Below are 25,533 nucleotides of genomic sequence, written 5' to 3' on the forward strand. Positions count from 1 at the left end.
TATAGAATCTGCCCTGGGCCAGCTCCCCTCCTCTCTCCACACCACACACATTCTTGGGAGGGAGGGCTAGCCTCCTCCTCACGGCTGGGTTGTGCTGTGTGGCCAGAGTTGAGACCATGGACCTCACCATGTCCTGTCAGGAGGGAACAATTCCCCTTTTGACCTCACCACCATTGAGCCCAGCACACACACAGCGTGGGAAGCTGAGCTGTCAGGGCCCCAAGGCACCTGGTGCCAGAGTTGGCCTGGGTTGGCTGGAGAGGTGAAAAGGGTTCCTCGTTCTTTCCACAAGAAAGTGGTGGGTCCCAACTCTCTACGCTGCCAATTTCAGAACACGGAACTTGAGCAGAACGTTGACATAATTGCAAAGCAATGCATAGTTTCCATAAGTTCGACAATATGGTTATAATAAAGGCGGACTCTCAGTCCCCTTGGAGACAGGCTGGATAAATATTATTCCTAATGATTATTAAAACTCATTAAGTGTGTTTGGAAGGCCTGGGAATTCCCAGCATCTGCCACTGTCTCCGCATTGCAGGGAGCCCTAACCTCAAACACAGAGCCCAGTGGGAGAGCCGGCTTCAGGAAGGAGAGAGAGAGGCCACCACACGGTGGTCGTCTCCAAGGCGGGAGAACAGAGCAGAGCCCTGAGGCTTCTGGAAACGCCATCCCATCATTCCCCACCCAGAGGAATTGGCCTCCAGCTGTGGGAAGGTCGTTGCCCCTGGAGACGGTCCCAGGCAAGCCAGAGATATCGACCCTGAGACCATCCTGCAAGTCGTGTTCTTTCTTCTCCCTTCCTCTTCCTTCTGGCCCACGCTGATCTTCCGCATCCCAAACTCCTACCGGGGGTTACAAATCAAACCCCTGCAGGCGCTGGGCAGGCAGGTAACATAAACAGGTGAAAGGACTGATTGGAAGACTCAGTCAGGAGAAGTGGGGACCAGCACAGACAAGAACAGACTTGTTCTAACGGGGTGGCTCAAGCGCCATTGCATCTCCCACTTTCCAAGAGAAGCTGGTTGCTGAGTCTTTTTATAAGAAATCTCTCACATTTTTCAAATGTTAGTAACTTATTGGATTTTTAAAAAAGGACACTGCACGTGCCAAACAAAACATATCCAGAGCTCCCCATGTGTGACCTTTGTCTGCAACTCTCAGACAAGCTGATGGCCAGAAGGACCCCTGCTCCATGAGCTGGGAGAGTGGGGCTTTGGAAGCTGCTTACTCACTGCATGATCTGGGGCCAGACAGCTACGGGCTTTCCTTAAGCTGTTCGACCTTTGCAGCTGGGTTAGCAAAGAATGGGCTTGGACCTGGGCCAACCAAAGCCCAGGGGTGCTCTTCACCTGGGGTTAACCACCAGACTTAAGTCTGTCCCAGTGGATCATGAATCTGGAGCAGAGTGAGCAATGATGCATTTAGCAGAGCCAGGGGCCTGGCTGGAGCCAAGGATGTGCCCATAACCAGCTCCCTGCTCTAAGCTGCTCCTTTTCCTTCTTTACCAGGGGCAACCACTTGACCAATGCCCCAGTCCCCCACTGGAGCTCCACGCAGCATGCAGACCCCACTCAGTCTTACCGGCAAACCACAGTCTCCCTTGGGCCCCGGAGGCCCCATCAGCAGAGGGAAAGGCGTAGATCCTGCCAGGTGGAAGAACGAATAGCCACTGCTCGTGGGCCGGGGGCTGGAGGACAGGAATTGAGCCGGGGCCAATACCAGGGCTGAAGTGGTCTGCTGACTGGGCTGGGACTGTCTGGGGCTAGGCCTGGTTGTCAGATCGCTCAAGGGGACATCCCTGGCTGCCTTCCCAGGTCTGAGGGGGACGGGCTTCCGGGGGCTGCTCTCAGGTCCGGCTTTCTTTGAGGCTTCCGATCCAGTGGGCTTCTTGTTTCCAGTGGGAGCTGAGCCAGGAGTGGGGACGGCAGGTGCTGTTCTGGGAGCGCTGGTGCCCGAGGTTGGAGGCACCATTGTGGCTGGTGGCCGAGTCGTCCTGGTAGAACCAGGAGTAGGGGCAGGAGATGAGGATAAAGCAGTAAATGGGGGAGGTTTGTGGGTGCTGGTGCGGGCAGAGGCCGGCTTACTGGCATGGTTAGTCACCTTGGCCTCAGTCTGAGCTAGTGTGGGAATGGGTTTTTTAGAGGAGCTGGTGGTAGGAGGTAGGGGCTGGGTGCTGGGCAGTGGGGGCCTGGGCATTCCTTGGTTCCTCTGGATGGGCTTCTCTGCGGGACGGGATACTTTGGCAGGAACTGGACGGGAAGTAGGTGGTACATGCTTCTGAGTGGGTGGGGCTGACTTTGTAAATGAAGGTGCAGCTGTTTTCTGGGTAGGATGGGGGCTTTTGACGGGGACAATTGAAGTAGAAGGGGCTGAAGGCTTGGTAGGGAGGCTTTTGGGGATTTTGGTGGCTGTGATCTTCTGTGATGGTTGAGAGGCTGCAGGGCGAGGCGTTCTGGTAGAGCTGCCAAGAGAGGCTGGGAGCACAGGATCAAGTGTGTTACTGGCTGACAGCTTGGCAGGTAGCAGTGGGGTTTGGGCTGGGCCTCGCACCGCGATATGCTGGTGAGGGTTTGTGGGGCTAGTCCTTTGGGGCTTGGTGGGAGTGGCGGGCACCACAGTCCCCTTGGGTCCCCTGCCTGCTGGCTGTGACCCCAGTGGTGTGGCAGTGGTCAAGTTCTCCAGGCCTAGCAGGGCGAGGTCAGACTGGAAGGTGAAAGGTCTGCCAGAGTCTTGGGAGAAGAGAGGCCCCAGTGGGGACTGGTACGTGTCAGCCTGTCCACACTGCTTCCTCAGGTGGGTACAGTAATTGTGAGCGACCTGCGTCACAGGGTAGATACTGAACTGGCACAGAGCACCTTCAAACTGGACTGCATGCGGGTTCATCTTCCCAAAGAGGAAGGAGCCCCCGGGGTCGAGTGCAGGGTCCCTGTGGAAAGGCAGCAGGACAGGCACCCGGCGCTGCCCGCAGGCGGTCACCAGAGTGACTGTGCGGCCTCGGAGCTCGAGGGCCAGGTGGTGCCAGCGCCCGTCGTGCATGTCGAGGTCGAAGGCCACCGAACGCCGGGACCCCAGGTGGACGACCGTCTTGCCGGGGAGGAACTGCAGGCCCAGCTGCAGCTTGTGTTTCTGGCTGCGGACAGCGAAGAGGAAGGCATGGTTCACCCGGTGGGAGCAGAGGCTCAGCACCAGCGCCAGCTCTGTGCCCAGGGAGGCAGGAATGACGGAGCCCGTGGGAGCCTGGAGCCGGGCCCGCTGTGTAAAGATGAAGCCAGACTGGAAAGGAATGACTCCCGGGGGTGCAGGGCTCCCGGCCTTCGTCCAGCTGAGGCCCAGCCGCTGGAGGACGTCCACATCTGAGAGGGAGGGAAAAGGGGAGAGGACACAGTCAGGACCTGCTCCAGCCCGCCCCACCCCCACCCCCTAAGGGGCACAGACAATGTGGACAGTCCACCCACAGCTACCTGGTCCTTTGTTCATTCATCTAAAAATAATGCCGCCCCATGGTGGTGGCTGAGAGGGCAGCGTTGGAACCATCCAGCAGGGATTGTGACCCCTTATCTGGCTGCATAATCTTGCATACTGGGGTTAAAAAACAGACTCTGGAGCCAAACTTCCTGAGTTCAAATCCTACCTCTAACACTAATCTTGTGACTTTAGTGCCTCAGTTTTCCCATCTATTAAATGGAATAGTAACAGTCCCAACCTCAGAAGGATGTAACCGTTACATGAGTGAATACATTTTTCTAAGTGCCTGGTACAAAAGCAGCACTTTCAAATAATAACTAATACTAAAAGTAATGATAATCACCAAATGCTCTTGCTGAGAGTGTTATAGGCTGCGCAACAGTGACATGTTATATTCCTTTTTCTCCACCAGGAAAGCCATCTCCTCCAGGAAGCAGTCCCATAAGTGAGGGACCAGGGTGACAAGAATAGACCTGTCACCAGAGCTTGGTAAAGGATGTCCCAGGGGTCTGACAGGTTCCACCATCTCCTCAGGGACCCACCCATTCCACTTCCCACTCCCAAGGTGTCTCTACCAGGCTACGGGGCTGCTATCTGCTATCAGAAGGGTGATGGCATTTCCGCTGACTCCTCCTCCTGCCCGCAGGGCTCTGGGGAGAGAAGGGGAAGCAATCAAAGCATCCCTGCAACCTCTGTTCTCTGGCAAAGTGTATGGATATCTGACTGTGGTCTGGCCAGGTCACATCCGCCCAATAATTATGTCAGCAGGGCTTGCCAGAGCAAAAGCAAAAGGAGGGCTTCCAGAGTGTTTATGGAAAGGCTTCCTGACCTTTCCCCTCCCAAATTATTAGACCCCTTCAGTCAGCTGAGCTGCCAGGGTCAGCAAAGCAGGCTCCTGAGCTCTGACTCAGCAGGGAAGGAAAAGCTGCCTCTGGAATCTGAGTCTGGGTCAGGTCCTCAGGGCCCTTCCCCTGAGCTCAGCAAGATAGGCCCTGAGTACTGAATGCTCTTTCCCTATCATCCCCTGCAAAGGTTGTGCTGAGGGTTGAATGCAACACTTGGCATTTGCTCCTCAGTTGACAACTGGGAGATGGATGGATGGATGGATGGATGGATGGATGGATGGATGGATAAATGGATGGATGAAAGGATGGATGAGTAGATGGATGTATAGATGGATGGATGAATAAATGGATGGATGGATGGATAAATGAATGGATGGATGGATGAATGAATAGATGAAGGGATGGTTGGATGGACAGATGGATAGATGAATGGATGGATAATGGCTGGCTGGCTGGCTGGCTGGATGGGTGGGTGGATGAGTGAATGGATGGATAGGTAGATGAATTGGTGGATGGATGGATGGATGGATGGATGGATGGATAAATAGATGAAGGGATGGATGGATGGATAATGGCTGGCTGGCTGGATGGTGGATGGATGAATGCATGGATGGATGGATGGATAGATGAATTGGTGGATGGATGGATGGGTGGATGTATGTATGTATGGATGGATGGATGGATGGATGGATGGACGGATGGATAGTGGCTGACTGGATGGATGGAATGGGTAGGTGGATGAATGGATGGATGGATAGGTAGATGAATTGGTAGATGGATGGATGGATGATGGATGAATTAATAAATGGATGAATGGATGGATGGGTGGATGAAAGGGTAGATGAATGGATGGGTGGATGGATGGATGGATGGATGGATAAATGAATGGATAAATGGATAATAGATGAATAGGTAGATAGACATATGGATGGGTGGATGGATGGATAAATGGATGAATGGATGGATGGATGGATGAATAGATGGATGGATAATGGCTGGCTGGATGGATGGATGGGTGGGTGGGTGGATTAACGGATGGATGGATAGGTAGATGAATTGGTAGATAGAAGATGGATGGGTGAATGGATAGATAAATGGATGAATGGATGGATGAGTGGATGAAAGGGTAGATGAATGGATGGATAGATGGATGGACGGATGGATGGATGGATGAATGGATGGATGGATGGATGATGGATAGATAAATGGATAGGTAAATGGATAGGCAGATGAATGGGTGGATAAATGGATAGAAGGACAGTTTCCTGGGGGAAACTGAGAACCTGAGTGCTGGCAGCATGTTATAATGGTTCTATAGCAGACTCTGGAGTCAGAAGGGCAAAATGTAGAGCCTGAGAAGACCAGCAGTGAACCTGGACTCTGAGCCTCAGTTCTTTCCACTGTGAAACAGAGCTGTAAAGAGCGCCTACACCATAGGGTTGTTAGGGGGATGATATGGTCATCTTCCACATCATCTTCACCCAAGCCCCACATTGAGTAACTCTGCTTGAGTCTCTTACTGACACTTGGACCTCAATTCCCTGCCTGTAAGACAAGAGAAACAGACCTTGAGATAGCACAGGTGTTGCCATGTTCTAAGAATTCTATAGCTCTGTGTTGCTGGTTCAGGTTGGCTTGAGTTTAAGACCCTTATTCTTCCTTAGGACCCAAGGGGCTTTCATTTCATTTCAAACTCCTCCTTCCCATCCTTTCTCCCATCTGTCTGCCCTCAGGTTCTAAGCTAAAATAAACTGCTGATTAAGGATTCTCTTAATGGTATCTGTTTTAATCACTGAAACCCTCTTATTATCATGAAATACTATTCACTATTATTCACAATAAACTGGGACTTAGAATGGGAGGAGCCATTTGGTTGGACAAGAGGTATGGGCAGGAAGCCACCTGGTCCTTCCTCTAGTCCCCACTCAACAACCCCTGGAGGGCTCCTCAGGCCTGCTCACATCCCTCTCCACACATGGAATTTAGGGCCAACCTGCACTTACCCAAAGACAGTCACAACTGGCTGGGCCAGGCAGCACGGGTGAGGTTTCCCCTATCCACTGGGTGGACTTCTAAGCTGACAACCAGCCAGTCTCCAGGTGTCCCCCAAAGACCATCTGCAGCTAAAGGGCAAAGTCTCAAACCCTGACACCTGGCAAAGGCGACCAGCCCAGAGCTGCCGTGAGTCTCTGACCACTGTGGGCACCGCAGGGCATAGGAAAGGGTTATTCTTGCCCGAATTTTTCAGGTAACTAATTAACACCAATAAGAAAAACTAATACTTGTTGAGCACTTACTATATGCCAAGTATTTTACAGGTATGATCTCACTTGATCCTCTCAACAATCTATGGAGCAGGTACTCTTTATTATCCTCACTTTACAGAGGGGGCTTGGAAGAGTCAGAGGGAATAACTTGCAGCTCAAAAAAGGCACAGCCAAGGTTTGAACCCAGGCCACCTGACTCCGGGGTCTTTGTGCTTAGCCATGATGCTATTCTGCCGGGGGCCTCCCAGGCTTGTTGGAAAGCAGGGTGGACACACATCCAGCATCCCATCACCGGTGAAGAGATGGGGGACAGGGGAATAAATACAGCCCAACGCCAAGATAGAAGGAGCCTGCCAGCTGGCCCCCACAATATCCCTTTATTACATAAACCTGGCTCCACACAGCTCCAGCCTCTCCCCAACCCCCCGCCCCAGTGCCTGACTCAGGACTCTGGACAGCTGTTCACCTACTTTGTGGGGGAAACAGCAAGCTTGGAAAATATGACATTTGCACAAAATGTTGCTGGGCAGCAGAAGTCTCTTCCGGGCACAGCCCTGCCCTCCCAGGGGCCCAATCCCTGCCGAGTGGCCAGGTCAGGCCACAGGGACTCCCGGCGTGCCAGGCTGCCTGCCCCAGCACAAGGGCTGGGCGTGAAGGCGGGGGAAGGGCGGCTATTTTCAGAGGCACGCGGCTGCTTGACAAACAGATGTGGGAGAGGTTTCAGTTTCCCTGGGCAGATGTGGAGCCAGTCCATCGCCGCCCCGGCCCCCTGGACAGCCCCTTAGGGATAGGAGGGAAAAGCAGGATCTCACGGGAAGGGGAAGATGGGATCCCAGGCTTGGGCCATGACAGTTAATGCTTAATGCTTTGTTTTTTTAAGCAGTTCTTAACAGCACTCATTGGACAAACAGGGACTTAAAACCGAGGCTTAAAACCGGAGTAACTTACTCAAATTCTGCCCCAGAAACAACACAAGCATCCCCCTTCCGCATTTCTGCACTGAGTCTTTCCTACCCCTTTACAAAAACTTCAAATGTGATTTTGTTTTTTTTTGAGACGGAGTCTCGCTCTGTTGCCAGGCTGGAGTGCAGTGGCGCAATCTGGCTCACTGCAAGCTCCGCCTCTTGGGTTCAAGCGTTTCTCCTGCCTCAGCCTCCCAAGTAGCTGGGACTACAGGCGCGTGTCACCACACCCAGCTAATTTTTGTATTTGTAGTAGAGATGGGGTTTCACCATGTTGGCCAGGATGGTCTCAATCTCCTGACCTCGTGATCCACCCACCTTGGCCTCCCAAAGTGCTGGGATTGCAGGCATGAGCCTGGCCTCAAATGTGATTATTTCAAGCCTAAAGAGAATTTGCCAATTATCATCTCCATTCTGCTGATGGGAAAACTGAGGCACTGAGTTCCGATTACAGGCACCGCTATCTCCTACCCCTGAGTTCTCAGGCCCCTTCCATTCTCCTTTGTCTCCCCCTGGACAAAGAGAAGACAGAATTACCTTCAGGAGCTCCTTGGGTGGAGGCCAGGTGACAGGCAAACGAGACTAAGATCCAGGAGAAGAGAAACCCCCTAGAGACCAGGAGACACAAGCAGAGGCGGCATCAGCTTCCACCCGCTCACGCCCAGATCCGGCTGGGGAAGCTGGGAGTGGACACCAGTCCCAGTCTCACCCCAGTCCTACCCACAGAAGGCAGGAGGCCAGGTGCAGGCTCTAGGACCCCATCAGAGCAGCAGCCCACTCTTCCCGGCCTCCAGGCACAGCCTCTCAGTGAAGACCTGGTTACATGCACAAACACAGCCTTGCTTTTCACAGATCGATTAGCCAAGGTCAGTGGGCAGGAAGCAGCGCACAGGAAGCCCTGCCCTGGTCATTGGAACATCTAGGGTCCAGCTCAAAATCTGATGCTGACTCAATGGGCAACCAGGGGCCAGCCCCTCCCTTTCTCCGAGCCTCAGTCTCCCCATCTGTACTACAGCCTCATGATCTTGAGACCCTTCCCCAGACCCCAGCCAATGGGCTGCAGAGCCAGGGGTGAAAGGTCAGTGGGAAGACCAGGCTGGTCTGCTTGGAAGACCAATCCCCACACAGGGCAGGAGAGAGGATACCCCTTAACCAGAACCAGTGTGGGTGAAGGCAGCTCCTGACTTGGCTTTATCCTAATGGAAAGTGGGAGAAAGAAAACAGAGGGGATGAGGGGGAGTTAGACAAAGCCAGCTGCAAACCTGGCCCTGTCACTTCTCAGCTGTATGAACCCGCATGAGTCGCTCAGCCTCTCTGAGCCTGTCTTGTCTTCTACAACATGGGCTGATGTTCCCTATCTCGCAGGTCAGGCATGAGGAGTCAATAAGCTCATGCAAAATACTCCCCTAGACGGTCCCCGCTGTCCCTACACTCTGGGGCCAGGAAGGGTTAAAATTCTGCTCTGTGGCTCTTGCCAAGATGGGCAAAGGCAATGATACAATTTCACCTTCCTGTGGGAGCAGCCACCAGTGACACCCGAAGCCACCTGGGGTATCTGATCCCCAGGCAGGTAGAGGGGAGGGCGGCACGTGGCCAGAGACAGCCGGGGCACAGCAAGAGAGCTGTGTCAGGTGGGTGATGAGGGCTAAGGCTGGGACAGACAGGCCCAGGATGCATTTCCAAGAGGAAAGCTAGGATGGTGTGCTTCTGTGGAATCACGTAATCTAGGAAACCCGTTTGCCAGGGTTGATAACTGGAACCCTAGGTTCTTCCCAGACTCCCTGCGCACCGTAGATGACAGCTTCTGTCATTGTGGGCATGGTGAAGACACTGGTGATTACATACCCACAGACATCCCTCCTTCCTGCTTGCTCACATAGGCATGGACTTACAGGATCCTACGTGAATCTGGATAAATCTAAGCTGATCCTGAGAATTTCATTTGCCATGCCAGTGACTGGTTTAGGCATGCATGTAAGACCCAAATGTGGTCAGTGAGAGGTGAGGGATGCCTGTTAGAGACCCTGAGAAAGCAGAGAAGGTTTTCTTCAAGCCTCCGTATGCTGTTGAGTAAGGACATACTGCTCAGAGCTGCTGCAGTCATTTTGGGTACATGAGGTAACAAGCCCCAAGAGCACGTGAGGATGGCAGAATAGAAAAATAGTGGGTGTCTGAAGACACTGTTGAGATGTTAAATTCACCAACCCTAGTACTGCTCTTCCTTGAGGCCTCTTGATATGGGAATAACCCCCCTTATCCTTTAAACTATTTTGAGTTGGGTCTTCAGTTACTTGCAGCATAACGTAAACCAGCTGAAACAGCACTCAGATGCCAATGATGGTCCCCTGATCGCCTTCTCCAGCTCTGGGCCTTTGCACATGCTACTCCCATCATGTAGACACTACTCCTTTGACTGGTCAGTTACTGCACATCCATTAGATCCCAGCATGGGTGTCGCCTCCCGCAGCTCACTGCACATGCCTCACTACGGTGGTTCTCACATGTGTGGTCATTGTCTACTCTCCTATTTCCCTGTCTAGACTAAGTCTCTAAAGGGCAAGGACACCCGTCTTATTCACTGTTTTGTTTTTTTTTTTTTTCATTTTGTTTTTGAGACAGAGTCTCACAGTGTTGCCCAGGCTAGATTTGAACTCCGGGGCTCAAGCTCTCCTCCCACCTCAGCCTCCCGAGTAGCTGAGATCACAGGCATGTGCCACCATGCCGGGCTTATTCACTCTTACATTTCCAGCCCCTGGCAGGCACATAGGAAGTGTCTAGTATATTTTTATAAGATGAATTAATATTACCTGGTATTATAGGACTCTGGACTTTAAAAAATGTCTTCCCAAAGCCTTAATTCCCCTGCTCTGACTTTTTCCAGAATTGCTCCGAGATAATCCTTGGTCCTTCCTCTTCATCCTCTCCAATCTGCTGCCACTGTTGGGAGAATGCCTTTTTCATGGGGCCAGGCCCCCAGCTCACCATGGGCAACGACTAAAGGTCAAAGTGTCAAGCTGCCCTGGGGTTGCCTGGGGAGAAGGCAGGGCCAACCTTTCTGGCATGACTTGCTCCCTTGAGGCAAATGGCAATAGCATGAGCCCTGGAGAGAAATAAAAGGCAGCTTTGTTTAATTAGACAAATGGAGAATACTGAGGCTCAGGGAAGGCAGGTACTTCCATCCTGGGCAGCGTCTGGGTTCATAACTCTTCAGTAGTATTTCCCACACCCACCAGAGACACGCTTTCTAGGAAATTGGCCAGATACATTAGGGAAGAGCTGTCCCCTGCATTCCAGTCTTGACAATCCGGAAAGCACACCTGTATATCAAAGGCTCTGAGAAATCCTGCAATCAACAAGTTGCCTGTACTTTCTGTCATTCAGCAGTTCCCAAACTGAAAACTCATTTTTTCTGTGAATGCCTTCTCAGAAGAGACTGCCCCTTGCCTTCCTGTGTTCCTGTAACCCCACTAATTTCTGTTCCATCTCCTTCCAGTCCCCTCTCTTCCTGGCCCTTGTCTGGCACCTGCCCTCACTCCTTGAGTCCTTCATCGGATTATGTCGCATACCAAACTTCTTAGGAAGTTAGGAAGTTTCCCAAACTGATAAAGAAAGGCAAGGTGGGGAAGAGAAGGTACAAAAACCATACATGTCCTTCTCGGTCGATTTCCCTAGCTACAGCTATACCAAAGTGACTACTCTGCAGAGAATTAGAGAATACATCCTTGTAATCCCTGAAAGTCGAGAGAAAGAAGTCTCACAGGAGACATGGAATCAGAATCTTCTTTTCAATTAAGCTTCCTAACACCGTGGCTTCCAACTTGAGGACGTTAGCCCTGAAGGCCTATTACAAAAGTGTTCAGCCTCCATTCATTCTCCCTGACAAATGCAGCTGACCCTCTTGGAAATGGATTCTGTGCACTTGACTCATAAACTTGCCAAGTATAGAGCATGTCGGAGTGGGAGAAGGCCATTTAAGATCATCTAGGGGTCACATTCTAGTCCTCTCTCTCCCTTCTTTGCCAAGATGGGTAACTGAGGCCCAGAGAGGGAAAGTTATTTGCCCAAAGTCACACAGTGCTTCAAGTCTATGACTTAACAGATAGTCCTTTTCATTTGACAAGTCATTTCATTTGACAAGTCAAATGAAAAGGACTATCTGTTAAGAAATTGAAGCAGAAATTGAAGACTTCCAGGGACTTCCTACTTGCCAGAGACCGGAGCCCCAGCCTTCACCAGCAGGAACAGAGATGCAACCCAGGGAGCCAACGAGTCATCTAAGTCAGCTCCAGGCCTGGAAAGTTGGCTCTCAGAGGGAGGCCCTGCCGATTCTTTTGCTCCCGTTCCAATCCTGTTTAGGCTACTGCTAATCATGTTTAGTGCCTGTGCTGCCTCAGGGCTTTGCTCTTTCAGACTTCTGTTTTCACCACTTGCTTTGTGGGCCTTGGCTTTGCGAACCCAGGGCTCCAGAATGTCGGGAAGACCAGAGCACAGAGGCCAGGGTGGCCAGGAGGCAGCCGAAATGGGAGCTGTGAGGAAACATCGCACGGAAACATCGTCTGGCCACACAGCCCTCCAAGCAGGAAACCCAGGTGTTCCTATGCCCTGCAAAAGGCCCTCTGCCAGTGCACCAAATGGGACTACTCCTGGGTAACTACATTGCCAGAACCGGCAGCCTGCTTGGATAGTTTTCTTCCATCCTTATTACCTGGAAACCCACAGGACCTTGGAAACCCACACCAGCTTCAACTGTCACTGAGGGCTCTGAGCTGAGACCCAGGCCACAGAAATAAATGCACAGGGAAAGTGGCCCTATGGACACTAGGCTTGGCTGTTCACACATGGGGTAAAAGCTTAAAAGGGAGCTAACTGGAACTACAGCGCAGCAAGTCGGATGGACCTGTCCCACCTGCCTCCGTGGACTGGCCAGACCCCCTGTGCCCAAACGGCTATGCCTGGGCTTTCTTCACAGCTTCCACGTCCTCCATGGGAACAGAGACAGGTCATCGTCTGGACAGGATGCAGCCCAGAACTTTCCCATTGACTCACACACCCATTCAACATGAAGGGAATAATACAAATACCAGCTGCTGTTTATTGAACACTTATTACATGCCAGGCCCTGTTCTAAGCCCTTTACAAGCCTGGTCCTGTTCATCTTCACAAAACTCAGCCAGCTGGGAACAAGGTGCCAGTTTTGTGGAGGAGAAGAACAAGCAGCAGAGTGGCTCACCCAAGCTCGCGTAGCAGAGTTAGGATTCAAACTCGAGCCTGCCTGATGGCAAGGCTCGTGGCCCTCCTGTGGTGCCACCTGCCTCCCACGAACATGATTCCGTGTCTCACTGCTGTCCCTTACCACCAGTGGATATGGTACTCTGCATAGCCAAGCCAGACAGGTGGGTGTCAAGAGGGTCCCTGGACAGAGATGGAGGAGAGAAAATGCCAACAAAGAACAGGGGCAGTGTGCTCAGAAAGGGACAGAGACCACCAGGAGGCTGCTGGCTGCTGGGGGTCCGCAGGGCCGGTGGAGGCACAGGAGAGGGAGAATTTTCTGAGTACCGGGAGGAAACAGAAAGAAGCAGAGGCCAGGGATGTGTCCATAGACATGACATGGAGTTTGGTCCGGCCAGAAGGGTCCAGGGGCAGAGGCATGCTGGAAAGCAGAGGCATGATGGAGAGCAGAGGCATGCTGGAGCCAGAGCGCACATGATGGAGGATGACATGATGGCAAGGGAGGCAGGGAGGCAGGGAGGCAGGAGAAGGCAGAGACTGGGCCTCTGAGCAGTGTGGCGGCCCACTTGCCCAAAGCTGGAGCTCCACCATGGGGTGCTCGCCTGGCACCACTTTTCTGCCCAACTGCTGGCATCTACCCTGGCGCAGGGTCTTCTGGAGAAAATGAGTCAGCAGCGTGCTAACTGGTGCCGTGTATGTGTGTGTGTGTGTGTGTGTGTTGTGGTGAGGGGGTGCAGGGCTGGGGAATCACAACCAGCCAGCTTTTTCCAAGACATGGGGAAGAAAGGAGGGGGTGTCATCCTGCGGATTCCAGCCCAGAGGGGGCAGGGCCCAGCTACAGCCCTGACAGCCTCTGGGGAGTGTCCTGGTGTCCTGGGGGCAGGATGGAAAGAGAGGAGCGCCGTCCACAGGCCCCGAGGGACTCCATGCTGCTGGCTCCCACACACACCCACACGCTGCGCCGGCTCTAGCACAGGCTCACTCTCTCTTACAAATCCTACTCCACACGCTGGGAATCCCAGTCTCTGGGCCCCAGCTCCGCGCAGCCGCTCCTGGGAGGGTCCCTGCCCCTCTCCGGCCCTGTCTCCCCATCTGTACACTGAGAGGTTCCGCACAGTGATCGCCCAGGGCCCTTTCTGCTCTGACATGCTGGCTCTCACTTTTTCTCTCTTACACACGTGAAAGGGACAGGAACCGAGAAGCAGGAAACACACAGACTCAGGCCGACTCACACATACACGCGGAGATTTCCAGAAACGCGGGGACGTGCAGAGGCACACAGACACGGAGACAGGAGCAGAACCCGAGACCTGGTGACCTAGAAACTTGCGGACAATTTCACAAGAACAGATAGAAACGGAGACGTACAGGCTTGGGACCTGCAGACATCGAGACACCGGAACACACCGACACGGCCCCAAACGGAGACCCCCCCTCCTCCCCCAGGCATCCAAAAAGCCCCCCTCCGCACCCCGCCGGCCGCTCCAGGCGCCACCACCCACCCCCACCCCCGACCCCCGGGCTGGCTCTGCCCCCGCCCCAACGGGATCGGGCAGCCGGGCCAGGCGCGGCAGGGCGGGCAGCGCTCGCCAACTCTCGCCCGGCCGGGGGCGCAGCCCCTATTAACCCTTGGCGTCCCGCCTCGCGGGGGCGCAGGAAGGGACAGGAAGCTGACGTTCCGCTGGAAGCGACCGCGTGGCGGGGAACCCCGGCCCTCCCCGAGATTGGAGCAGCAGGAAGCTGGGGAGGGGGCGTCCCCGAGCTCGTACTCACCCCCCGTGCGCCGCCGCCGCCGTCGCTGTGCCTCGGGCCCCCCGCGCCGATCCCGCTCCCATGGCAGGCCCCTACTTCATGCTCCCGAGCCCGGGGGGCAAGTGTGGGCGCGCCCCATGGGGCCGCCAGCCCCCCGCCCCGCCGCGCCAGGCCGGCTCAGAGCGCGCGGCCCCCGCGCCCCCAGAGCAGCCCCGCGCCCAGGGGCGCCCGAGCAGGCAGGCAGCGCGGCTGGGGCCCCGCGGGCGCCCGCGCCAGGCCCATGGTCCCAGGAGTCCGGGCGCCGCGCTCGCCCCTGCCTCGCTCCTTTTCTGCTTCCACCAAAAAGGAAGAAGAAGCAAGAAAAAGAGAGAGAGAGATGATCAAACTTTTGGAGGCGGGCTGCTGGCGGTCCCCGGAGGCAGAGCAAGGCCGGGTGAGGGCGCGCGGAGGGCGGTGGAAGCTGCCTCCCCGCCGGCCTGGGGGAGGAGAGGAAAAGGAAGGATTTGGGGGAAATGAAGGCGATTTAAAGTCTCGGCCCGCGGTGTCTCTCCACCTTCCCTCCTCCCCGCGCCGGGCCGCCCTCTGCTGCCCCCTGCTGCCCCCTGCCGGCAGCAGCTAAGGATACAGCCTTAGCTGGCCCACTACAGCCCCGCTGGGACACCCGCCCCCCTCCCCCTTGTATAGATGGGGAAACAGATTCACAGAGAGGCAGGGGCTGCCCAAGGCTTCACGGTGATTTGATCACCGTTCTGAGATTAGGAACTTCTGACTGGTGAGGCTGGGGGTCCTCCAATGGGGGGTTGGGGTAGAGGGAGAAGGGCCAAATTCTACTCCTGGAAGAAACCCACAGTTTCAGGGACAGAGCTAGGACCAGGACTTGGTGTCCAGACTCCCATGACAACCAGTATCCTGACCTCCACCGCCCACCAAAAGTTTGCGCTTCCAGACTCGGAGCGCCCTGGAGAACACACAGAGTGGGCTTGTTAAAGGTTTGCCACCCTCTCTCTCCCTTCTGTCAGAAATTGGAATCTAACCGCACCCCCGCCCCCTCACGCACCTCCACAGAATCGACAAAAACTCCCTCGGATCCCATACTGGAGCTAAGAGCTGCACACCTTGGCCCCCGAGCAAATTCTCACGCCCACAACCCCAGTCCAGCCCTGGGACCACAGCTCCCCCCGCCTCTACCACCTCTTGCCACTCGTTCACGAGCAAAGTTACACTTATACGCCGGTGCACACACACACTTCCACACGTATCCACGCTTTCCCCAAACTCAGACACACGCTCACACCCGGTCACATGCAGGGACAGCCACGCACCCTTCCTAGGTTCACACGAAATGCATCCTCAGGTATCTGGGTTCAGGCGCACGCTGATACTCTACACTCGAAATCGCATGCACATGGATGCTTACACAGGCACAAACGCACACTATCCTGGCCATATCGTCCCCGCACGTGTACACACCCCAGGTGCACACACGCGCGCACACCCTCACTTGCACACAGATCTCCGAGAGTGCCCACCGCACACGTGCACACACGCATTTACTCCTCACGCGTGTACCCACCTCCCCATACGCGCACACCTTTACGCGCGCGCACACACACAGGCACAGAACACTTCCCAACGCTCCAGGAGCCCCCAAGCACTTACTGGGTTCCTAAGTGCGAGCCTGGCCGGTCGGTCCTTCCTCCGGCGCCTAACGGCATTTGTATTCATGGGTCCCCGCAGCCGTGGGCGCGGGGGCGGGGGGGCGAGGTCCCCTTCCCTAAACGGGGCGCGGGCGCGCGGAGCGCAGCGGCACCGGGAGGGGCATGGGCGCGCGGGACTGCGCCGCCGGCCCGGTCCGCCTGCGCTCGAACTTCGGCCGCTCTGCGTCCACGGGCTCCAGCGCGGGCTCCGAGAGCTGGGGGCGGCTCATAGGTGCTGGGGCCGCGGCGCCCGACGGGCCTTTTGAAGTCTCCGCTGGGGGCGGGGAGGGGGCGCTGAAGGCGGCCTTTTAAACCCTGGCTGCAAGCGGGCTCCGTCGAGCAAGGTGTCTGGTTTCAACAAACTTTAGGAAAAGTCCCAAGCCGAGAGAGGGAAGGTAGGGGGGTGGGGGGAGCTGCATAACTGTGCGCTGCTTCCTGCAGAGGGCAGAGCACCCATGGCTGCCAGGAGGGAGGCCCGTTGTGGGACTGGGGAACTGGCAGGCTCCTGGCCGGCGTGTGGAGCCACCCCCGCCACCCCCACACCCCCAGTGTTGAACCAGAGTTCTTAACTTCCATGTGCACGAACCCCAGGGAGTGCGGGAATACCCCCAAACTATGCACAAATTGAGCATGTTTGTGCATTCTTCAGGGGAGAGGGGCCATGGACTTTCCTCCGGTTTTCAGAAGTCCACGGCCCCCTAAGGTTGAGAACTCCCTCTCCAATCATAACTGATGTTTTTTTAGTTGCATACTTGGCATCATGCAGACCCTGTCTTTATTTACATTTTAGATATTTTGTTCATTGTGGGGTTTTGAATTAATTTTGATGCTTTTAAAAGTATTGCATTAAAATATTATCTTGATACTTAGGGGTTCAGGGGCGCTGCTTTGGGCAATTTACCTCCACTGCTGAGTTTTCTTGGCATCTCCTGGTATGCTGCGTCTCTGCATGTGCCACGCCCTAGTCCAGACCCTGACCCACACAGTGCTGGGATTTAAGGGAGGCCTGCTTTTTTCTCTCCATTTACAGATGGGAAAGCTGACATAAACTGGTAGGTGGTGGAGGTGGGATTTGAACCCAGGTAACCTAACTCCAAACTTCTGCATCTTGTCACGAGGATCCAAATCTTAGTCCTTAAGGGCTCTGTGCAGATCCTCACCAGCCTCCCCAGCTTCAGATCCGGCCTCCTGAGCTCCAGTCTCTGATTCCTGCACCCAGGCTCAGGTAAGCTTGGCTACTTCGATGCTTTCTCCATACTGTTTCCTCCCAGGTTCTCCCTCTGCCCCTTTTCTGCCTGTTCACAACCTCGTTGTTCTTCTAGGTGCAGCCCAGAGCTCATCTGACTCTGATGAGCTGCTCTGCCCTACACCGGGATTGCAGCACACATCACATGGCGCTGTCATTGTCAGATCCATTTCTGTGTCCCCGCACCCAGCCTGACACATGGAGCCTGGGATACGATAGATGCTCAAACCATTGGTAATTTAAGTAAGTTATTTGTTTTAACTCCTACAGTATGCAAACCCCTGTACAAGACTCTGGGGGAAAAGGGTCTGCCACTGTGAGGGACAAAAATGTCCACATGGTCCTGCCTTCCAGTCATGCACGCATTTGTAATGTGGGCAGGAGACATGCACAGCAACTTGGGGTAGGGAAGAGAGTCTGGATGGGAGACATCAGATATCACTATGTCATGGAGAACCCCCTGCAACTGCATAAAGATAAGATAATATAAGGAGAATGTGATAAATGCTGTCAAAGAGATGTAGATCAATTGAATTGTGAAGCTGATTAAGGGATGGAAAGAAACATAGGAAGGCTCCCAGGAGGAGGTGGTGGCATTTGGATCCTAAAGGGCGTGTTGGATAAATGTGCAGCCACGGAGGAGAAGGACATCTCCAGTGAAATAATTACAAAAAGGGCAGGAGGATAGAGGTGGATTTCAGGCAGGTTTTGAAGGAGGATTGATGAGGTGGGGCTCAGTGAGAAACTAGGGAAACTATCCAGTTCTCCCCACCGTATTGTGTGGGTGATGCCAACACAACTCACTGTCCACAAAGCCATTTCCAGGCAATAGGCTGCATTTCCTGAAAGGTCAGGCAGGCAGCAGGTCAGTGGCTAAGCACCAAGGCCTTTCCAAATTTCACTCACAAATCTGAATAGGCAAGGCTTAGTGCCAGGGAACACTGCCTGCTTCACCCAGGGCAGCCCAAAAGACCGTGAGAATGCCGTGAGAACCCAAAATGATTGAGGGCATCCCTTCTCAGAGCCTCACTCTGCCCATCTGTAAAATAGGTGCATCAAACATGATGATCTGTGTGGGCCCTTTGAGCTTGGAGCCATGAGACTGTTATTCAACAAGAAATCCAATTCTGTATGTGAATATTGAGGGCTAATTGCATTTTGCTAGGTGGGGAGGGAAATGAGGCTCAAGGCCTTCCAGGAGCTCATGGGCAGCTGGGAAGAGGAGGCATGGACACTGGGGAGAATTCCAAGGAAGGGACTTGTATCCTGCCTCTGCTGTCTCCCCACACCCAGTCTTCCTGCCAGGCAGGTTCCTGGCACAGAGCCAGTGACTGGGCATGAACTGTTCTGATGGACGTTGAATCTGGAAGACACCAAGCCATTACACACCCCGCAAAGGGGACAGGGCACTCAACAAACAGCCCTAAGGGGCCCATTTCTATGGAGCAGAAGCCAGTAAGCCTGGGAACCAGGTGGACAGGGGCTGCCAGGCCTCTGTAGATGCCTCAGGATGGGAATTCCTGGCCTGGTGGGGACTTTCAGGAACTAGATAGTTTGCTCCCTGCTCAAGGAGCTCAGCCATGGACCCATCGGTCTCTGTGGCACATCTGCCTTAGGACAAGCTGTGGTTGCAATAACTTTAATGGTGGGCACAGAGTAGATGCTCATGAAATGTTTATAAATGAACCACTCTAGATGAAGTCTTTTTTTTTTTTTTTTTTTTTGGTAGAGTCAGGGTCTTACTTTGTTGCCCAGGCTGGTCTTGAACTCCTGGGCTCATGCGATCCTCCAGCCTCAGCCTCCTAAAGTGCTGGGATTACAGGCACGAGCCACCACACCTGGCGTAAGAGGAAGTCTTTTTTTGTTTGTTTGTTTTTAAGATGGAGTCTCACTCTGTCACCCAGGCTGGAGTGCAGTGGCCGGATCTCAGCTCACTGCAAGCTCCGCCTCCTGGGTTCACACCATTCTCCTGCCTCAGCCTCCCGAGTAGCTGGGACCACAGGCGCCCACCACCTTGCCGGGCTAGTTTTTTGTATTTTTTTAGTAGAGACGGGGTTTCACCGTGTTAGCCAGGATGGTCTCGATCTCCTGACCTCGTGATCTGCCCGTCTCGGCCTCCCAAAGTGCTGGGATTACAGGCTTGAGCCACCGTGCCCGGCCTAGAGGAAGTCTTAACCTGCGGGACAGAGGTTGCATACTGCCCCAAGTATCAATCCACATCCATTTAACCACCAAGCTGCTTCTGAAGACCCACTGTGCACCAGATTGGGTTTTCTGCTCTAGAAGTGCTATGGTCTGAGGAAGGAGGCCAGCAAAGAGAAAGAAAAAAAAAAAATGCAGGTCAGGAAGTCCTGCCTCAAATCAAGCCTGTTTAAGTCACACTGCAGAGCTTGGAGGAGAACTAGGGTCCTCCCACCAGGAGAAGAACTGGAGTCCTCCAGTCTTTCCGATACCCTGCACTGCTGTGGGCATACCAGGCTGGGTCTTTCTTTCATTTGGGGGCCCCACCCTGCATGTAGCAGAGGATACGCACACAATACATGTCTAACCATGGAGTCATTCTTTTCCTGGTAGGGAGATGCTGTCATGCTTCAGGCCCTGAGCGGGCCACTGGCAAATACAAGCTGTGGTCCCTGCTGGATGGGGCTGCCATGTTTAGCTTCTGAAAACAACACAAAGCACAATGCCTGGCACACAGGAAGTTCTCCACAAGTGCCGAGCGAATGATGGAATGAAGGCCTCAATGAAAACATGAAAGAAAGTAAATTCAGCAGATTAGACCAGGTTAACTCCCCCGGCCATCTCCTTCCTCTCCTCCATGATGACCCTCACCCACCAACAGATATTTGTTGGGTACGTGCAGACCCAATGCATACGGAAGACCCGATTTTAGGTGCTATAGATAGATATACTGAAGAACATACACACAAAGCACCTGTCTTAACAGAGGAACAGGAAATACACAAATCTTTTCTATGACGTCAGGTTGTCATGAGTGCTATGAAGGCCTCTAAGCAGGGAGTGGAATGGGAGAATGATGAGTGGGGCCATTTTATTTAAATAGGAGCTATTTTATTTAAATATCACCTTCTCTGAAGAGGTGATGTTTAAGCAGGAAAGAAAGAATGGAGGGAAAGAAATGAGTGAGTGAGTCACGTTCAGCGGAAGAACCAGGGGAAAGCAGGAATGGGTCCCCACTGACTTTTCATTCCTGTAATTCCTCGGTTAAATGTAGACCATACATTCCCTGAGGGCAGGGGCTGCTCTGCCCTGCTCATGGCTGTATTCCTAGCACCCAGGACAAAGCATTTTGGTAAAATGAATTGAACTGAATTCCAGGCTGGAGAGTGAGGCAGATTCTAATAGTGTCTCCCTCACCCACTCCAGGCAATGCAGGCCCATTTCTCTCCCCAGGACAGGTGGCTGGAGCCAGTGCTGGCTATCCTCACGGCCCACTGCTCTCTTAGGGCCTGGGCTCTGCCTGCAGGACTACGTCACTCTGGCCTGGACTACATCACTCTTCCAGAAGGAATAAGGGCAGAGGTCAAAGAAGCTCCCAGGCCACCACTGGGAGGGCAGCACCTTCTAGGCACATGGTCCCACCATCTGGGCCCTTCTGCCTCTTCCCCTCTCTGGGTTTATTTCCCAAGGGCTAGGCCAAGTGGCAAAGGGCTGTGAGATCCAAAGCCCACTTATGGTGGCCAACACTGACCCAGATGCGGGGCCCCATGAGACATTTCAGACCTGGAAGAACCTAAGGAGCTGCCTAGCCCAAATTCCTCATTTTACAGGTGGGGAAACTGAGTCTCAGAGACAGCGTTCATAATTTTCTCAAAGTCACACAAAGTTAATGGCGGGGCTGGTATGAAGAAGCAGGGCCCCCCACCTTTGTGTCTAACCGCAGAGGGTCAAACCTGTCTCTACAACCTTCAGCACAGTTAGTCATCCTTGGAAGAATTAGATCCATTTTCCAGATGTGAGCACTGTGGCAAGTTAAGGTCTCTGGCCTCTGCCCGGTAATGTGTCCGGAACCATTGGCTATACCAGACAAGCCCTTAGTGATGAGTTCTGGGTCACCCCCAGCAGCCCAGTGTGGGGATGAAAGCAATAGATGATTTCAGGCCTTGGCTCCTGTGGCCACCTCTGCCTAGAAATGCCCTTCCTGCTCTTCTTCACTGGAGTCCTGTCCCTCGGCTCTGCCATGCCAGCCCCCATCCTGCCTGTTACACCACACACCTATACAACAAGGAGCCCTGCAAGGCTATGGCTGTGTCATGTCCATAGAACCCCTCAGTAAATCTTAGATGGACAAAGGAAAGAAGGGAGGGAAGAAGCAGGGAAGGAGGGAGGGAGGGAAGAGAGGCAGAGCTGGGAGCGGGTTGACCATCATCCAAGGACATCCCTGCAACAGGGGCGGACACTGTTGTTGTGTCTTTGCTAACAGTTTCATCTTCATTCAACCTCTTTGTCCTTCAGTGGAGACTGTGTCCCTCCCAAACCCCAAGGGTTGAACCCTATTTGAACAAAGCCCAGCATGGTGGCCTCCTTCCTCTGGCCAGTGAGTGGCTTGGTCATGGACATAAGATACAGTTGGACCACTGAAATATGAGAAGAATTGCATATGCTGGGGCCTTCTGAGAAAGTTTTCCCCACCTTTTCAAGTGGACACAGACCAGCGACATGTCCCTTTATGCCCTTTGGACTTTGTGGGATGAGATTGTACTGTGTGGAGAGGCTGCAGTCATCTTGCCACTGTGAGGTGACAAGCCCTAGGTCCACGGCCAACAGACTGAGGGTGGCCAAGAGGAAGGCAGAAAGAACAGGATCCTGGGTGCAGTGGCTCCCACCTATAATCCCAGCACTTTGGGGGGCTGAGGCAGGGGGATCACTTGAGGTCAAAAGTTCGATACCAGCCTGGCCAACATGGTGAACTCCATCTCTACTAAAAATACAAAAATTAGCTGGGCGTGGTGGTGCATGCCTGTAATCCTAGCTATCTGGGAGGCTTAGGCAGGAGAATCACTTGAACTCAGGAGGCAGAGGTTGCAGTGAGATGAGATTGCGCCATTGCGCTCCAGCCTGGGCAGCAGAGCGAGACTCCGTCCTAAAAAAAAAAAAAAAAAGGCGCAGTGGCTCAGGCCTGTAATCCCAGCACTTTGGGAAGCCGAGACGGGCGGATCACGAGGTCAGGAGATCGAGACCATCCTGGCTAACACGGTGAAACCCCGTCTCTACTAAAAAGATACAAAAAACTAGCCGGGCGAGGTGGCCGGTGCCTGTAGTCCCAGCTACTCGGGAGGCCGAGGCAGGAGAATGGCGTGAACCTGGGAGGCGGAGCTTGCAGTGAGCTGAGATCCAGCCACTGCACTCCAGCCTGGGCGACAGAGCGAGACTCCGCCTCAAAAAAAAAAAAAAAAAAAAAAAAAAAAAAAGGAAAGAAAGAACGGGGGGGATGCGCTTTTTTGTTTGTTTGTTTTTTTAGTTTTTTTAGTTTTTGAGACAGAGTCTCGTTCTGTCGCCCAGGCTGGAGTGCAGTGGCGCGATCTCGGCTCACTGCAAGCTCTGCCTCCCGGGTTCACGCCATTCTCCTGCCTCAGTCTCCCGAGTAGCTGGGACTACAGGCGCCCGCCACCACACCTGGTTAATTTTTTGTATTTTTAGCCAGGTTGGACTGACGTTTCTCAAAACAAGTGTCCCTCATTGTTGACACCACTTTTAGTTGAGTTTCCCCCACTGGCAGCTGAAAGCATCCTAGCTTATATATCAATGTAACAAAAACTTTGGTCTGTACCAAATAGACCAGGAGATCCCAATGACAATGACAATAACAATCCCCTCCTCCATTCATGGCCGAAACAATGTCACGTTTAGCATTTTGGATTTTCATGCAACAACCTCATCAGGTTGACATGACAGATATCTGCATCTCTGATTTAGAGATGAATAAACCAAATCCAAATCAGAGTCTTGCCCAAGTTCAGTCAGCAGCAAGGTGACAAAACTGGGACTAGAACTGTGGCCCTAAGTCCAGTGTTCATTACAATATACCAAGACTCGTGTATGTGCGTGTGTGCACATGTGCGTGTGTGCGTGTGTGTGAGCGCGCGCGCGTGCAGGGGATGAGTTCCCTTCACAATGCGAGGAGTAGCCAGTCAGCGTCAGCCGGTGATGGAACCACCTGGTGAATTTCAGAGTTGATAATTCGTCCAGTGCCTGGTTGGTTCCATGATGCGGTCAGTCAACTCCTATGTGGCAAATCTGCTGTCAGCCACATTGGAGAGTCAATTGTGTTAGAGAGACTTCATTCTCCCTCCTCCAGCTGCAATCTGCACTCCAAGATCTTGGCTGCCTCATTACCCCATGCCCAGACCATGCAATGTGATACATTACTGCTTGCGGCTAGTTCCAGGAAAAGTTGGATGCTTCTCCTTGTCACAAAATGAGGACAGAGGAGCCACACACGCGCACACACGCACACGCGCGCGCGCGCACACACACACACCCCCCACTATGCCTCCCATCCAAGAAGCCATTTCTGCAAAGAGCTTTTCAGATGCATTTCCAAGTGTCATCATGCTAGAGCTCCTTTTACAGTGACTATTGAGAACAGCAACTCTTGAATCAGCTGAAGCCTGACTGTGTGGCTCAAATCACTCTCTGAAAGTAACAACCCTGCCTTCCCCACAGGCCCTCCTTTTTCCAGGCCCAGCATTCTCATTTCCTCCAATCACTCCTCATCTGATACCCCTTTCATATCTTCCATCATTGTCTTCTCCAAGGGCATTGCAGTCAGTACCCAACTACTGCCAAGTGACCACAGCAAAGCTCAAGGGTTTGGGTGGCATCTGGCTAGCACAGAGTTGAGCAAGACTATCACCTTCTCCCATATATAATCTATGCTCCTGTTAATGCAACCTGCGTGCATGTTAACTTTTTTGGCAGCCACACCACAACATTCACACTGAGCTGATGACCATTAGAAACCCCTAAGATTTTCTCATGTGCCTCCCTCCTCTGGTGCAGTAAAGTTTTGTCCCCCTGAGTGGAGCCCTTATTAAGTATCATCTATGCTTGGCTGAGCATGGTGGCTCACGCCTGTGATCCCAACACTTTGGGAGGCCGAAGTGGGCAGATCACGAGGTCAGGAGATGGAGACCATCCTGGCTAACACGGTGAAACCCCGTCTCTACTAAAAATACAAAAAATTAGCCAGGCGTGGTGGCAGGCACCTGTAGTCCCAGCTACTCGGGAGGCTGAGGCAGGAGAATGGCATGAACTCAGGAGGCGGGGCTTGCAGTGAGCTGAGATTGCACCACTGCACTCCAGCCTGGGCGACAGAGCAAGACTCCATCAAAAAAAAAAAGAAAGTATCATCTATCCTTTTAGCCTATCTGGATTAATGCTTATTGAATATGTTTCCCTTGTCTTTGTGGCTTACGGGCCTGTGACTGCATGACCTTGTTAAGGCATGAAACATGCTGATAAATAGTGTTGCTCTGAGGAGTTTCAGGGTGATTTGTGCCAACTTGTCAGCATTGTTTTCTAATAACAAGGGACTAACAATTTGTACCTGGCTTTCATGAGACCCATGGAGGGAACTGCCACTGGCGCTGGTTTCATAGCAAGAATATACCTAAAATGACCAAACGGGAATGAAAAACTTCAGGTGAGACTCCATTTGGGACTCCTGGGTTGTAGGTATTCCATACTCACGTCTGTGGCTTCTGATCCGAGCGAAGAAGTACATATTGGTATGGCCTTTCAAGGGAAGGACAATGGGGGCTCATGCCTGGCCTCTCCAGACCCCTTGCTAGAGATGGTCTTTAGCTGTGAAGCAGATTCTTACGTTAATGCAGTTGGAATGTTGTGCCCTTTTCCTGAAAGAACTGTAGGTGTGTACACATTGTCGTTTTGAGTCCTACCGGTCTTCTTTCAATGGAGCCCTAATTGCTATCCTTAGGGCAGGATCCTACCACAGCCTCAGGTGTTTACACAAGCAAAATGGATATGACAGGCTGAGTGCAGTGGCTCATGCCTGTAATCCCAGCACTTTGGGAGGCTGAGGCAGGT

At 53.2% G+C, this 25,533-nt stretch overlaps 1 protein-coding gene across 3 annotated transcripts in view; it reads right to left on the reverse strand.

The window, feature by feature from the left end:
- The window catches only part of COL27A1 (collagen type XXVII alpha 1 chain), a 158,681-nt gene extending 143,624 nt beyond the window's left edge, over nt 1-15,057 (reverse strand). For 2 of the 3 annotated variants that reach the window (XM_050760966.1, XM_050760965.1), the window contains exons 1-3: nt 14,542-15,056; nt 8,077-8,147; nt 1,582-3,353 (exon numbers count right to left, since the gene is read on the reverse strand). In XM_050760966.1, the coding sequence (XP_050616923.1) occupies nt 1,582-3,353; nt 8,077-8,147; nt 14,542-14,603 (1,905 nt within the window). In that variant the 5' untranslated portion in view covers nt 14,604-15,056. Of the gene's footprint in view, nt 1-1,581; nt 3,354-8,076; nt 8,148-14,541 lie in introns of all 3 variants that reach the window. The other variant, XM_050760967.1, reaches the window with a different exon arrangement.
- Between the last annotated feature and the right edge of the window lie 10,476 nt (nt 15,058-25,533).

This window comes from Macaca thibetana, chromosome 15 (assembly GCF_024542745.1).
Source record: "Macaca thibetana thibetana isolate TM-01 chromosome 15, ASM2454274v1, whole genome shotgun sequence".
NCBI classification, from domain to species: Eukaryota; Metazoa; Chordata; class Mammalia; order Primates; family Cercopithecidae; genus Macaca; species Macaca thibetana.